Source organism: Antechinus flavipes, chromosome 1, assembly GCF_016432865.1.
Source record: "Antechinus flavipes isolate AdamAnt ecotype Samford, QLD, Australia chromosome 1, AdamAnt_v2, whole genome shotgun sequence".
NCBI classification, from domain to species: Eukaryota; Metazoa; Chordata; class Mammalia; order Dasyuromorphia; family Dasyuridae; genus Antechinus; species Antechinus flavipes.
The window spans coordinates 401561121-401577117 of NC_067398.1; the positions used below are offsets into that span (position 1 = coordinate 401561121).

A 15997-nucleotide genomic window follows, 5' to 3' on the forward strand; every position below is an offset into this window, starting at 1 on the left:
TAATTTGACCCTGTCAACTCACTACTAAGACTACTCTCCAAGATTATTATCAACAAGAGAAAAGAACAATAAACACACTATTTAGATCTATGTAAATACAATTAAGAACAAAACATTGATAAATATTCAGAAAGGAGATGTGGAAATAAACTATCTTATTAAAATTGATTTCACAATTTTAAAACCTATAAATAACAAAAGTTTATTTTCATACATAATCATTTATAATCTTTTTTAATTTCATTTACAAAACAAACAGCTTATACTTATATGGTGATTTTGAGTTTTCTACATGCTATATTTATATTTCTGCATTTGGTGCTCATCTCTAAGGTAAAGAGGCATTGCAATACAGTGACTAGAGAGGGGCCCATCAGTCAGGAAGACCTGAGTTCAAGTCCTATCTCTGACACAAATTGGTTTCATGAAATGGGAACAATTTAGTTAATATTATCAGTCCAGTGGTGCCAAACTCAAATAGAGACAGATCCTTGCAATCTGAATATTGACCCAAACTAACATTATTTGCACCATATTATATATTTATTTTGTTAAACATTTCCCAATTGCATTTCAACAAGATTCTGACACTAAGAATTTTGCCATGACACCACTGTTCTAAACAACTATCTAAGACTTTTAATTGTCCAGAAAGTATTAATCTGTTATGCTAGAAGCAGTTTCTTCATCTGAGAATTCACTATACATACATTCATGCATAGATGTGTGATTCTTTGTATGTATAAGCATGTGTTATACACATATGTATGTGTAGAGAGAGCAGAGACAAAGAGAGACACAGAGACACAGAGAGATACAGAGTTTCTAGTTCTTTTTATGAAGTGTGAACAGAAGGCATTGTTATCATCATTTTATAGATAATGACCCAGAGAAATTGATTATGATACTTAAATCATATAGTTTTTTTAAAGTGCTAGAACCAAGATTAGAACTTAAGTCTTCTGGTTTCTTAGGTTGTTTCATTTTATTATAAACCTTTTGGTTACTCCAATTAAAAAAAATTAAAAGCATAACTAAATGCACTGATGCAATCTCTCTTGAGGTCCATAAGGGCCTCATTGTATCTCCATTTAATTCAGAAACAACAACATAAAACAAGTATCTTACATACACACACACACACACACACACACACACAAATTTGTTACCTTTCTGTCAATTGCAGCTTCCAGTTCAGGATAACCTGCCTTATCAAGTTGTATGTTTGGGAAAAGATCTTCGATCAGACTTAGAAATAAAGGTTCATCCTCATCAATCTATGTGAAAAGAAAAGAAAAGATTAGGGAAAGGAAATGAAAAGAAAAACAAATCATTTTACCAGTAAAATAAAGATTTTCCCCTAATTTCTAAAAAGACCAATACAGTTCTACATATGACAATCATTAATAAATATATGTACCATCTTATTTTGAACCTATATGCGTTCATCATTACCAAAAATCAAAGAAAAATGCCATATGTAATGACTATCAAATATGACACAAAGCCTTGCTTGCATTATTCTGTTTCTACATGTTCCAATTAAAGAATTTTAAAAACTACACCAATAGCTATAATAGATAAGAACTCATTAGCAAATTGAGGAAATAAGACTTCTATTCATAGTTTTCTGGTGAAAAATGAACATCTGTTAAGACCACAGAAAAAAAGAAATATAGATTTAATACTAGAAAGAACATTAGAGGTCATCAAGTATAATCTTCTCACTTTATATCTAGAGGAAATGAGAACAAGGCAGGTTAAGCAACATTTCCCGAGTTACACAATTAATAAGCATGAGGTGACATTTGAACTCAGGTTTCCTGATTCTTAATTCAGAATGTATTAAATGTAACATTTTGCCTTTGGATTCTTCCAACTGTGTCTATCTATATAGAGAATTGCTGGCTGATCTTCATTCTCTGCTTTGAAATTTTAAAACTCTAAGTTTCTTCGATTTTTGCACAATTTAAATAATTTGCTATCTTATTGGCAATAAAAGGGAGAAAAGTTGTGGTTTAAATAAATAAAAATAAATAGTTAATAATTGAAATATAAATAGGACCTTGACTGATAAAATTTCTTCATTCAGCTTTCCTGCTATAACTATTTTGTCCATGTTCAGTCATTTACTATGAAAATCACAATAAATATAGATTATGCTGGCTACAATATAGAATCATTTTTATTTTCCTTAGTGTTTTTGTAGTAATTAACTTCTCTAATTAGTATCTCTAATAAACATCTCTAACAGCTATTCATGCTTGATCAATTAAACTGGTGCTTAACTGTTACATGCCCATCTATAAAGCTTACCAGTTTAGAAAGATTCATATCTCTTAGCACACGCATGACAATGGTTGATTCTGTGTCAGTGGGGTTAGCTCTTTTTGCTGCTCCTAAAGTCCTGAGTACTGATAAAATATTACGTAGTCCAAAATCATAATGCACCTAACAATAAAATGTTTTAAAAATATTTTTATTATTTCAATAATAGCTTTTGGGAAAAAATATCTAATATATCCAGAAAGATTACCAGACAGTGCAATGCTGATTAAATGATGATTATTCATTGATAAACATGCTTAAACAATAGGTGCTAAGCACAGGCTTCTCTCAGAATACATTGAAAAGCAAGTAGAGAACATGTATTCTATTCATTTTGTGAAATTTATTCAATGAGGACAAGAATTCGCAAGAAAATATCTTAGTAGTACTACAATAATAGAAGAAATTATTTAGTGTTATGCAGAGAACCTCACTTTCAACTTGAAGAAAGAGAAGGATATTGTTTTACTATAAAGGAAGAAGCTATTCTATATATAGACGACAGCAATATAAGAAACAACTTAGAAGAAGAAGACAAACAGATGAAGAGGGTGGACTGAAAACAGAACACAGGCATATAGAGGCTTGAAGCATTAAATAAAAACTCAAAAACATGACTTGAGTGACAAAAGAAAGACAGAATAAGATAGTCAAATGGTTGACAAGATGGTTTGAAACATTCAGGATGCACAGAATGTGGGATCTACTGTGAAAAGGTTATAGTAGATTAGGCACAAAACTTTGCTAAGTAATCTACTTTCTGGGTTTTCCTTTTCAGGCGTATGCTGGTAATCATATAATAATCAACTCCTCCCCTCCCCCAAAAAGAGTAAGACATACTTGTAAATCTTATCTATATTATGAACATTTTTTCATCACATTCTGGTCTAGAGTCTAGATCTAAGACAATGAACAAAACAATAAATCAATCCTTGATTTATAGTATTTGCTGTCCAAATTTTAGTCCAAATCACAAAGCATTCACACCAAAAATTAAATATTAATTGGCTGCAGCATGCTTTCATTCTTATTATCTAGAAAATTAAGAAAGCTGGAGAATTTGAATTCATGGTCTCCCAGGACCTTTTTAACACTAAAGTTCTACAATGTTGTAGTGGAAGATGAGAGTACATAGATAGGATTAAATGCAATAATTCCTTGATTCAACATTTATTAAATGTCTACTCATAACCTGGCTAAGAGGCAACCTAGTTTTGGAAAGAGGAGAAAACATATGGGTCAAAAAAAAAGTCAATATCCAAGTCCTGTCTCTCACAATTGCATGCCATGGGCAAGTTATTTTTCAGTGTCCTCACTTTTTAAGACTATAAATTACAGGAGAGTCACTGCCCTGCAGCCACAGTGGGAACTCCCTCTACTAACAAAATCATAAGTGTAATACAATCCCTGCTTTCATATGTATATATATATATAGATATATATAAATATATATATCTATATATATAATTTATAATCATACAAAATTAAATTTAATTTAATCACATTTGTAATTATAACATAAATTATGTTGTATTAATATGTGATATAATTATCACATATTTTATATAGTATAATTAATATGATTAGTTCTTTCTTAATATTGTTTCTGATATATAACATTTTAAAATTTGTGCTTCAAACAAGCAATCTCTTTCTACCCATTCGGGATGATACTTTCATTTCAGTTTTTAGTCTTCCACAATTTCCTGGGATTACATAATACATATCAAAGATAGGATTAATCCCAGGTCCACTTAGTTCATAGACAGCCACATCTGTGGCACACATTTATGTTCCACATTTTAATTGGTCCTTTTCTGGTGTGTGTGAAGATTATTATTGTAGTGGTACTTGTACTTTTGTTTTAAATCCTCACCCCCTATGTAGTTTTCCAACAAATAAAATTTTGAAGACATCAAGTGATGTGTTGATGCAAGACAACTTTGAGATGGTCGCACCTGCTTAGAGAGCTGCTCCTCACACAGTTTATATAATGTGAAAAACTTCCTTGCTAAAACAATGTTATCAATGAAACCACAACTAGCCAGCTTCACCCGGATTATAATTTGGCGATCAGGAACCATCATAGCCACTGAACGGAAGTTAATCTTTAAATTTTCTGGTAACTCTTGTCGACCAGCATATCCAGGGTTCTAAACAGAAAAGATTTTAATAAAATAGTTATTAAATACTACAATATAAGCAATTTTCTAGCTCCCTTCCCCATACAGTTAGGTTAGTTTTACCTTTAAAAGTATAGAGAAGTCCTGCAAAGATTTAGCCCAGGAGACCAAAAGCTCAGTCTCAATACAAACCTGAGTTCAAAGCAGCTATAAAATGCTGAATGACTTCTAAGATTTTTGGCCAGAGGAATTGGACTGAAGCTTCACTCAGCTGAATTATCTCAAAGAGTTCTTTAGAGCTATCTTTGTTGAAAATACTTCTGCTAGGGCTAAGTAAATCTCCTGTTGGTAATTGTTACATGACTTATAAATGTTTCATTTTATTACAGTATCAATCTAAATTATCAGAAATCTGTCCTGAGTGAGGCTCAGCTCAGGATAGATAGTTGTTACTTGCAAAGTATTGAATGAAGCACCTGGAGATGCTTCAAACCTCCCAAAAGACTGATAATTTATTCTCTTCACTAACATAGTTTGTAACATTTCCATGACTTAAATGGTTCTCCAAGTGGTTTGGCCAAGAAAGAAATACCTGAAGACTTTTGCAAATAACAATGAACTGGAAGTAAAAATTAAATAAAACTTAGTTCTGTTCTCATAAACTGCTATCATAGAGCATTAAGCACATACAAAAGCCACATCAAAAGAGACATATGATGCAGATTCAATAAATCTGCAATTGCTACCAGGGAGGGAACAACTTTGCATTAAGAAAACTTAGACTTGAATCCTACTTTTTTTTTCTCTTGCTGTGTGTGTGAAATTAGGAAAGCTACTGTACCTTTCTAACCCTGTGATTTTTCATCTGTAAGATAACTGATTAAAATTATCTGTAAGATCCCTTCCAACTCTTGACTAAGGTCATTAACCAGATTTACCATCCTATGAACCATCAAGCAAGACTAATGTCTATGCATTTCTTAACTAGCCAGACCTGTGTTGTCATCAAAAAATGGACCTGCCAATAAGGCATCTTCTTTACCAGTATAGATGAACCCATCAGCAGCTAAGTCTGAGAGAACTGCTTGGAATTAAGCATTTAATCGACCTGCCTAAGGTCATAAAGCCAGGATGTAGTAGACTGCCTTTAACTTAGATCTTCTTATTTTTAAGGCTAAGTATCAACACACACACGTTTTTATACATATATATATAACCATATATGCATATGTATATATACACATATATACACATGCAAATATATAAAGCATACATACATATACATATCTATATTATGTATACATATAAATGTATATATGTGTATATATGCATATGTATATATAAAAACAATCTAAACTGATAAATTATTAGTATCTTGCTAGAAGCAAATAAATTAATGCATATAAAATGTATCTTAAAGTACATAATCTCAATTTTTACTAATGAGAAGCAACTAAAATTATATTCTTAAGAAAAAACATTGAATCTGTGATTACAATGTAGGAAATTCAGCAGTTAATTTTATATTTTCTTACCATAGTTAGAAAGAGTCCAAATTCTGGATTCATCTGTACCGTGTCTCCATCAGTAAAAATAAAACTCTTTTTACGTTCTTTTTTACATGTCAGAATAATGGAGATTTGCTGTGCAGCAACAGATAATACTGGTAGATCAATACGGTTAAATTCATCAAAGCAGCCCCAGGACCCTGACTGTGCCAGCCCTTAGAAAGAAATTTAAAGAGAGAATCCGATTAATATATAGTATCAGAGAGTTGAGGATAAGAGTGTTATAAAGGAAGAAGGCTGCTGTCAAAGTAAATTAGAGATCAGTTCACTCAGAAATAAAATAGGAGTGTATGGGGAAATAGAAGTTAAGTAAAGTGAACAGAACAACTGGCTCTGGAACATGGTTCACATAGTATCCTTCATTAGCTCAGATCTAGCAATTTAAATAAAAACAATTCTACAATAGTTTGGTGATGTAGATAACGTTTGTACAAATGGCCCATTCTAGTATTATTCAAGATTCTCACTGAGTTTTGATTGATTTTTGATCATAAAAAAATCAAACTATTAAGAAAAACTAGCAATTTATATTATTGTACTTTGACTATTGGCCCTCACCTTTAAAAATTCTTCCCAGGCCTCGGAAATCCATCTGGTCTGAACAGTTGAAAACCACCACATATTTACCAAGGCACCTGCCCATATCTTTTGTAGTTTCTGTTTTGCCAGTCCCTGCAGGACCAGCAGGTGCTCCTCCCATGCTCATTCCCAAAGCCTGAGCCAACGTGATATAACATCTATAGAAGTATGAAGAGAGGAAGGAAATATGACTGATATTGACAGGGTTGGGGAAATGGATAAGAAATCATACAATATGAAGAAAGTTCTGATTTGGGAATAAAAAAATTTGGATTTGAGATCTATGATCTTAGACAAGCCATTTAACCCTTACGATCTCAATTTCTTCTCTACCAGATAAAAAAGATATGGTAGATGATCTTTATGGTCTTTTATTTGATTGTACTCAGTTTGGATAAATGAATAAATTATCACAAAACAAACATTACTTCCTGGTAAACACAAATTGTGACTCAGTGAATTTCTGTCTCCCCCAGCTCATTTGTCTAAATGTGTGTGTGTGTGTGTGTCTCTCTCTCTCTTTCTCTCTCTCTCTCTCTCTCTCTCTCTCTGTCTCTCTCTTACTCTGTCTCTGTTTCTCTGTCTCTCTGTCTCTCTCTCTTTCACACACACACATACACACACACACACACACACACACACACATACACACACATTTATCTATGCTGGTCTTGTGACTGTTCAAGTTGGAAAACTGCATTGATTAAAAGTTAGATGTGGTACAAAATTGCCCAGACAATATAATGTGAAAGGAATCAATTTATAGAATAGGACTATTTATTACTGATATTCCACAAAAACAGTGAAGAATTATTTCAATTAAAAATATAATGAAAGACTTTCAGTATAGATCCCTTCCATTTTAGCTAAATTTGTAGAAGTGACCACCAGAGTCACCACAGTATGACATATTTCTTTGACAATATAAGCCACAAAGATCTTTTCTTGTGTACTAAATAGGAAAAGGGTTGTGATCTATGCAAATGGACCACAAATACCATCAAGCTTTAAAACTGCATTTTATATTTATAATTTGGTGTTTATGGATATTGTGAATATTAACATGTATATATGTGGAGTAGTTATATGGAATATGTTGTATGTATATATGAAAATAGAATATATTCTTTTTATACATACATATTCACATATAAAATATAAGGATAGTATGTCCTGAAAGTTTTAATGCAATCTTAAATTTTAATAGAATATTTCAGAATAGATATGTCAAAATAAAAAGTATGAGGACAACTTGCATCAATATTCTGCAAATACCTATTTAAAAAAAAACATGCTTATTAAAATGCAAATAACTTTGTACAGGAAAATAAAGAGGAAAATACATCTATTAAATAAAGAATGGGGACCACTAGTGAGCATGTCTAAACTAGCCCTTTGTTTAATTTCATCTTACTTCTGGGATAAATCACTCTGGTTCCTGCAGTACAGATAATAATAGAGCCCCTGTTGAATTCCATTTAGAGTAGAGCTTCCAAAATCAATTATTATTTAGAAACTAACAAACATTGGATAATCAACTAATATATTGTTCAAACATTATTTTAACAGGAATGTTTCTGGTTTACAAGGAAAAACAGATAACCAACTTAAATGTCAAATCAATATACAATCATAATGTTTAAATGGGAAGTGCTTAAGCATGTGGCACAGAGTCACTTTCCTCTCTCCATCAAGACACAGCTACTTAAATAAGCCTGTCTTAATGACAAGGCATCAATCATCATTGAGGGATAGTGGCACAGGGTCTTTGCATGTATATCACTATGTGTGTACATATTTGTATTATTTTCTTCATTCTCCTCAGTATTCTATCTCAAACACTCATTTCTAGTATATTTTTCTATGTTCTTTTTTCCTAATTTCACTGTTTTTTTTTCCTATCACCTACTTCTACCTTGTCATATCTAGTGACTCCTTTTCCCTCACATAATTCCCCATGATATGGAACAGAAGAATGCTCATTACTTTTATATCCTCTTATTTTTCTGATCATGCAGTAACCTGCAAGGAGAAAGAGGACAAAAAAGATGGTGTCCTTCATGCATTAATTTAGTTTAAATGATGTTAATTTAAAGTATTAACAAAAGTGGCAGTAGAAAAAGGATATATGAGTATGCAAATCCAAAGTACTTTGTTCCTACTATGCTTTTTTGCACAATTTTATAAAGCTATCTTGAACTGGTGAGTTCATTAGTGTGGGGACCTTCTGGTGTAGAAACCTCTATGAGTGCAAATTGGCACTTTATATATAGTTTACATCTTTAAAGAGCTGCCTGGCAGACTGAAAGATTGAGTGATGTGCCCTAGGCCATTTAGCTAATATGAGTCAAGGATGAAATTTGAACCTTAGTCTTATTGGCTTCAAGGCTTACTCTTTAAATCCTTTACCATCCTCCCTGCCAGATCCTATCATATATGTATGCATTCATTAAATTAAGACTTACTAGTTATCTCCAAGAAGCTTAGACCTATATATTCTATCCTATTTGCTAAAAACTTAATTATAGACATATATTTTAAGAATAATGCAATCAAGATTTTTAAAGTAAGAACTATTTGTTTTGTTAATAAATTCATAAAGACTACATTTAATTAAATTCACTTTTTAGTTGATATGGGCAACTAGGTTGTGTAGTAGGTAGAGCACTGAGCTTGAAATCAGGATAACTCATTATTATGAGTTCAAATATAGCTTCAGATATTTACTAGCTATGTGATCCTGAGAAAGTCATTTAATCCTATTTGCCCAAGCCCTTCATTTATAAAATGAGGTGGAGAAGGAAATAGAAAAACATTTTAGTTTCCTTGCCAAGAAAATTACAATTGAAATCACAAAGAATCAGATACTATTGAAATGACTGAACTTCTTAGCCAATATTGTTTTATAATATGCTATAATTCAGATATGATTATGCTATATATCTACCACTGAGACTTGAATTTTTAGTTTTTCCTCAATATCCATGATAGGGGCACCTTAACAGAAAAAAAAAGTAATACTCAACTTGTGGTCAGAAAATTGAAACTGGAGTTCTACCTATGCCACTTAAATTATATGATCTTAGATGTGACTTTTCCAGATTTCTAGGGCCCTTTTAACAAAGATTCAGTGGTTCTAATTTGTGTTGATTCAGTGACACTCTCTTAGTAAAATTTTCCTTGTGATCAACACTCAGAAAAGAATTAGGGACCTAGATTGTGTTCATGGAACAAAATAAATTTAAAGGAAAACTCAACTCCCATAGTTTAATCAGCACTATGTTGTAACTAATTGTGCTAATGATAAAAATGACATTGTCACAGAATTGTGTAAAGTGGCAATGGAAGTTTACTCAGAGCTAATCTTACCCAAATCTTCATTTTAAAGATGAGGAAACTCAGGTCAAAAGAAATGAAGCTAATTGTCCCTGGTAACACAGATTCTTTGTGGAAAATGCAAAGACATAAGCATTAAATACCTATATATAACAAATATTACACAAAAAAATAAGGAATTTTTTCTCATTGTTACCCATTTACAGCACAGATTCTTTCTGATTTTAACAAAACTCTCTCTACAATAAACTCAAGTCCAAGAGTGGGATGGTAAATGTTTAACATATGGCTCTCTAGGGGGAAAATGTAGATATGGCATAATTTTTGTGGCATTTGCTGGTTTCTTTTTCTTTTCTTTATTAATAATAGTTTTTGATTTTTCAAGATACATGGAAAGATAGTTTTTAACATTTACCCTTGCAAAACCTTGTGTTGCAAATTTTTCTCCCTCTCTCCTCACCTCTCTCCTTCCTTAGACAGTAAGTTATCCAACATAGGTTAAACATGTGCAATTCTTCAAAATATATTTCTACATTTATCATGCTGCACAAGAAAAATCTAATCAAGAAGGGGGAAAATGGGGCAGTTAGGTGGCACAATGTCAGGACCATCAGTCCTGAAGTCAGGAGGACCTGAGTTCAAATCTGGCCTCAGACACTCAATGCTTCTTTTCTGGGCAAGTCACAACACCAATTGCCTCACCAAAAGAAAACGGCGGGGGAAGGGAGAGGGGAATGAGGAAGAAAGGAAAAAAAACAAAAAACAAGTAAGCAAACAATAACAACCATGGTGAAAATACTATGTTGCGATCCATATTCAATCCCTATACTCATCCTTTCTCTAAATGCATATGGTTCCAAGTGGTAGGGCACATTTTAAGAATAATGTGCATTATTATTAGCATTTTTTCCATTAGTTTTTCAAGTCTAGATAATCAACAAAATAATAAGTCCAGTTCTAATTTTTAATGTTTACTAAATTTCATGCTAAAATTTGTTAATTAACTGAACCAATGAAGGTTAATTCCATTGCACCACCATAATGGTATATTAATCATATAATCTTTATCCAACAACAGAGTTTTGTGATGTTTCATGCTTTGGGGGTAAAGCAATCAGCACTGAAAAACTGAAAAATCAGAGTTCCAACAACAGAGGGAGAAGAAAGGAACAAAAAGGAAGCAGAAGACAAGATTATAAATAAATTGGGGGTGTGTAGACCTAGAGAAGCAATGATAGAAGTGTAGCTTTTTTTAGTTTTGTATATATTAATTATTAAATAGAGTATTTTTATGAAACTCTTCATTCCTGCTAGTGTTGTTTCTTTTCTAAGGTAAGGGATATATGAGATTTGGGAAATTTTTTGTATCTAAAATGATTCAATACTGCTTACTGTATCAGAATGTCCATCTCTTTAACACAAAATTTCCTAGTGGTTTAACGTGATATTATTACATGAGCAGAAAAATCAAATTATAAGTAATCCAAATGGCACTGTAATCATGTTCGGATGCCATTATTCAAGATTTACAGGCTAACAAAGTAAAAAGTTAGTTTAGTAAAGTAAAGTTTAGACTCTCCTCAACAATGCAAATACATCTAACTTTATTTTTTCATATTATAGCTACTGAAGAGAACTCAGTAAGAGTTCTCTTTACTATTATAACCTTACTTGTATTTCAGAGGACAAGGAATAGAGCAAAGTCTGAAGGAACAAACTAAATGTATTTCATGGAGAATGAGAGATGGAATTAACCTCTCTCTGATAAAAGAAGAAAGGTTAAATGCCTGAACTTTAAACAAAGGAAAGGGGAATAAGGAAAATCATGACCTACTCTATCATTTTTCTCCTTTTGTCTTTTTCTCCTTTGTCTTCATTGGTCCCAGCTTTGTTTTAGGAAAAAGATTTCACCTCCTAAATTTTCTATGCCTTATATAAGGACTTGAACAAAAACTATGCTTTTGAGTTCATTCTTCCAAAATTTGAGTTGTTACCTTATTTTCTCTTATTTTTCCATCCTCTCATCTTTTTCACTTCTGTCTTCTATGCATCCCTCCCAAACTTAGCATACTGAAATATGTAAATAATAATAATAATATTGTAAGGGTTAGTCTCATTTATCCTAACTGAAAACATTATTCAATAAAAGTGGTTTAAATGATTGCTACCTATCCTATGACCTATAGTCATAACTATATGTTATGACTAATAACATCTTAGGTAAAATGTCTTTAAAACTCCTAAAGGGGGGGGGGGAAGCTATTGTTTTATATATTGTATCTAGGATATACTGCAACATATTTAATATATAGGACTGCTTGCCATCTAGGGGAGAGGGTGGAGGGAGGGAGGGGGAAAAATCGGAACAGAAGCGAGTGCAAGGGATAATGTTGTAAAAAATTACCCTGGCATGGATTCTGTCAATAAAAACTTATTATAAAATTAAAAAAAAATAAAAGAAACGTGTTTTTCAAGCAAAAAAAAAAAGAAGTTTTAAAGTTTGAAATACAGTTTTGCAGGGATGAATGTTGAGAGCAATCTATGCATATATTTGAAAAATAAAAAGCTATAAAAAACTATTGTTTTATTATTAGAAACATTCTTAAAATATTTATTTTCTAATAAATAATAATTTTTTATTATTCAGAATAATGTTGTGTCTTTTGCTCTGCTGCTATAGATCTCTCTGTTCTTTTTAAGAATACGATAAATTCAGTAAACATGAATTTATCATTAAAAAAATTCATTATATGCAATGTTTATGTTCTATTACATGAAAAACTCATTTTATTTGGTGATCAATAACAAAGTATTATTTTTAAAAAGAATCATAATGTGGTTGATGCCACAATTTTAAGGTAAAGTCATAGATTTGTATAATTTTAGCACTGGAAGGGGTCGTTGAAAATCTTAAGAGCACACCTTATTTTACAGATGATGAAATTGAGGCTCAAAGAGGCTAAATGACTTTCCTCAGTGATAGAACTGGGATTAGAATCCAAGTCTCTTGATTATCAGATGTATAGTTTTATTTTGTCTTCCATTGCTTTCTTGCCTAAATGCCATTTTGGTTGTTTCAAAAGGATGGCACTAAAAATCAGAATCCAACCATGATTTGTAACATTTTTTTAATTTCCATAAAAACAAAATCCATTCATCTTCATGGCCCTTCAATTTCTACAAAGGTCATTTTAACTTTGCCTCAATTGAGACAAAGTGAAATTGCTTTGTATGGACAGCTCCTGGGTAAGTCTGGTTCAGTTTTTATCTCTATCCAGCATAAAATATATGGGAAAACTCACATATAATGCTAACAATGTCTGGTTTCAAAGACTTCAGATACAAAGGAATCAATAAAATGTAAAGACATCATAAAACCCCCTAAGCATTTTTGAAAAGAAAAAAGGAGAAAAAAATCATAGAATCCTTCCATCACCTATCTGTGAGAGGAGTTATGACAAGTCTGTCAGTGCAGCCTAAAAATTCATTTTGGTATATAAAAGCGACATCTGTAATGTGAATCATCATCTTGTCAGAGTCTTCATTAAAATAAAATCTGCACTGTTTCAGCCACTCGAAATCGGTAGGGTTCTTGATGTGCATATTACACTGAAATTTAAAATAGGTACATGATTACAAATGAAAGGACCATTTATTTCAAATATATATATATATATATATAAATTAACAACTGACTGGGCTTCACAGGGCAGTTAAGGGGACTCACTAGAATTCCTGAAATTTCTGAGAGGGGAAAATATCTACTCTTCATTTCACAGTTCCACAAAGAAACCTTTTGTAAATCACAGGGATAGTGAGGGGAGTACTTTCCTTAAACAAGATTTATGTATACATTCAATGAAACTAAATAACTTTGCAATAAACAAGATATAAACTTTTAAAATTAGTTTAAGAAACCCAATCATTTCCCATAGATATATGCATAAAATATAGTCTATGAAAAAGACAAAAAGCATTTTATGATATAGCATACTAATACAACATAAGCAAACACAATTTAAAATAAAAGTGATAAGAATTGTGATTTTTTTTAAGAACCACAACTTTTACATTAGAAAGAAGAAAACCTAAAATACCTATAAATACATTCCACCCTCTAAAAGTTATTATGTTGTCGGCTAGTGTCATTTCTGTTTGATTTTTAACAAATTTTCTACATTTAATAAACCAACAAAAACTCTAATTTCCAAAGTCTCTTGACTTCTAAATCTATTTAAGGATGAATGTGTACTTAAGTATAAAGATATTGTCATTTTAAATTATTGTGTAAATTATTGTCATTATTTCTAGGTTAATATTCTTAATTATTTACTATATGCAGCTACATGGATATTAAAATAGCAGAAAATTTTAAAAGTAGTAGTTTTGAATTTGAAGTTGGAAGACCTAGGCTCATTTGCCAGCTCTGCCCCTTGTCACAAGAGTGACCTTTAACCAAACCACTTGACCTTATAGAAACTCATTTTACTCATATATAAAACAACATAGTTTAAACCATATAATCTCTATGGTCCTTTCAACTTTTATATGTATGATTAAACAACATTTATGATAAAAATAAACCCCAGAAAAAAATTAGTATTTCATTAATTATACCAAATATGAGCTATCATGTTCTATACCTAATGATTTCATAAAAGCAGATGTTCTTCCTCTCTTTTTGCCTATTTTTCCTTTCCTAAAACTTTTTTTACATTATGTACTTTTAAAGATGAAAAGTTAATATATTATCTGGAGTAGGACTTAAAACTTTTTCTACTTACAGTCCCTTTTTGCCTGAAAAGTTTCTATATGACCCAGGATATATTATTATATAAAATAGTCATACAAATTAAAGATTTACTGATAACAAATCCTAATTTTATGATTTCCATATCCAGTTACACAAGGAAATATTGACCCACAGCTTAAGAAACTTTGATCTAGAGCATAACACACTGAGAGCAAACACAAGCAAAATTACATATATATATATATATATATATATATATATATATATATATATATATATATATATATATTTGAAAAGTTTATTTGACAAAAAATTTAAATATCTTAGTAAACTTTTGCACTAACAATGAAATCATTCTTAGTAGTAATAATAATTATCAAGATGTCTTTAATTAATAAAGATTTTTAAATGACCAGATGGAAATTCCCTATGCTAATGAAATCATATATCTGAAATTTCTCCTTCCCAAAAAGAAAGGATCTGTTAAACAAGCAGAAAGGCAGACAAGACAGACAAGCGACAAACACAGAAAGAAAGAAACTGAATCCTAACTATATAAGAACTAAATGGTAAATTTTTCAATATATTTTTAAAATGGAAATTCTGCATATAGTCTTTTCACAATTAACATGTATAAATGTACACAACTCTCCTAGAAGGGGGAAAAACAATGAAATCAGTTGTTTGTCATCATGAAAAAAAATTGTTAAACTGAATTTCAATTTTTATTTTAGTTTAATTAAATCAAAATAAATTAAGTGGGTAAACAGTGGAGGCAACTAAAAGCATTTACCAGCTCATCAAAGATATCCCTTTGGTGAACATGAATGGTAATCAAAGTCTCATATTTCACACGTTCCATTGAACTTAAATCCTTTGTGGTCATGCCTATCAGTGTATTCAGTAGTTCTAGAAAAGATTGATTCGTTTTCTGCATGATTTTTTTATCATATTTGGCATTTGTGAGAGCCTCCTCTGAATCTCTTGTCCATATCAACTGTATTCCTAGCAATCCAACCTGATGGAAAAAAAAATCAATGTAAGCTTATTTATATAGAAATATTTAACCTAATTATCTATAAAAAGTAGTTATTATTTATCAAAATGTGAATTCAAAGTTTTTCTTCTTTTCTTTTTTAATAATAGCTTTTTTGTCAAAATACATGCAAATATTTTCAGCATTCACCCTTGCAAAACCTTGTGTTCCAAATGTTTCTCTCTCCCTCCTCACCTTCCCTCTCTCCTAGGCAGGAAGTAATCCAATAAACATGTGCAATTCTTCTAAGCATATTTCTACATTTATCATGCTA

General features: G+C 31.3%; 1 protein-coding gene across 1 annotated transcript in view; it reads right to left on the minus strand.

Moving 5' to 3' along the window:
- The window catches only part of DNAH5 (dynein axonemal heavy chain 5), a 290296-nt gene that overhangs the window by 166999 nt on the left and 107300 nt on the right, over positions 1-15997 (minus strand). Inside the window, exons 34-40 of the mRNA XM_051973471.1 lie at positions 15481-15705; positions 13371-13543; positions 6578-6756; positions 5987-6174; positions 4287-4481; positions 2317-2451; positions 1170-1277 (exon numbers count right to left, since the gene is read on the minus strand). Of these exons, the coding sequence (XP_051829431.1) occupies positions 1170-1277; positions 2317-2451; positions 4287-4481; positions 5987-6174; positions 6578-6756; positions 13371-13543; positions 15481-15705 (1203 nt within the window). The remainder of the gene's footprint in view (positions 1-1169; positions 1278-2316; positions 2452-4286; positions 4482-5986; positions 6175-6577; positions 6757-13370; positions 13544-15480; positions 15706-15997) is intronic.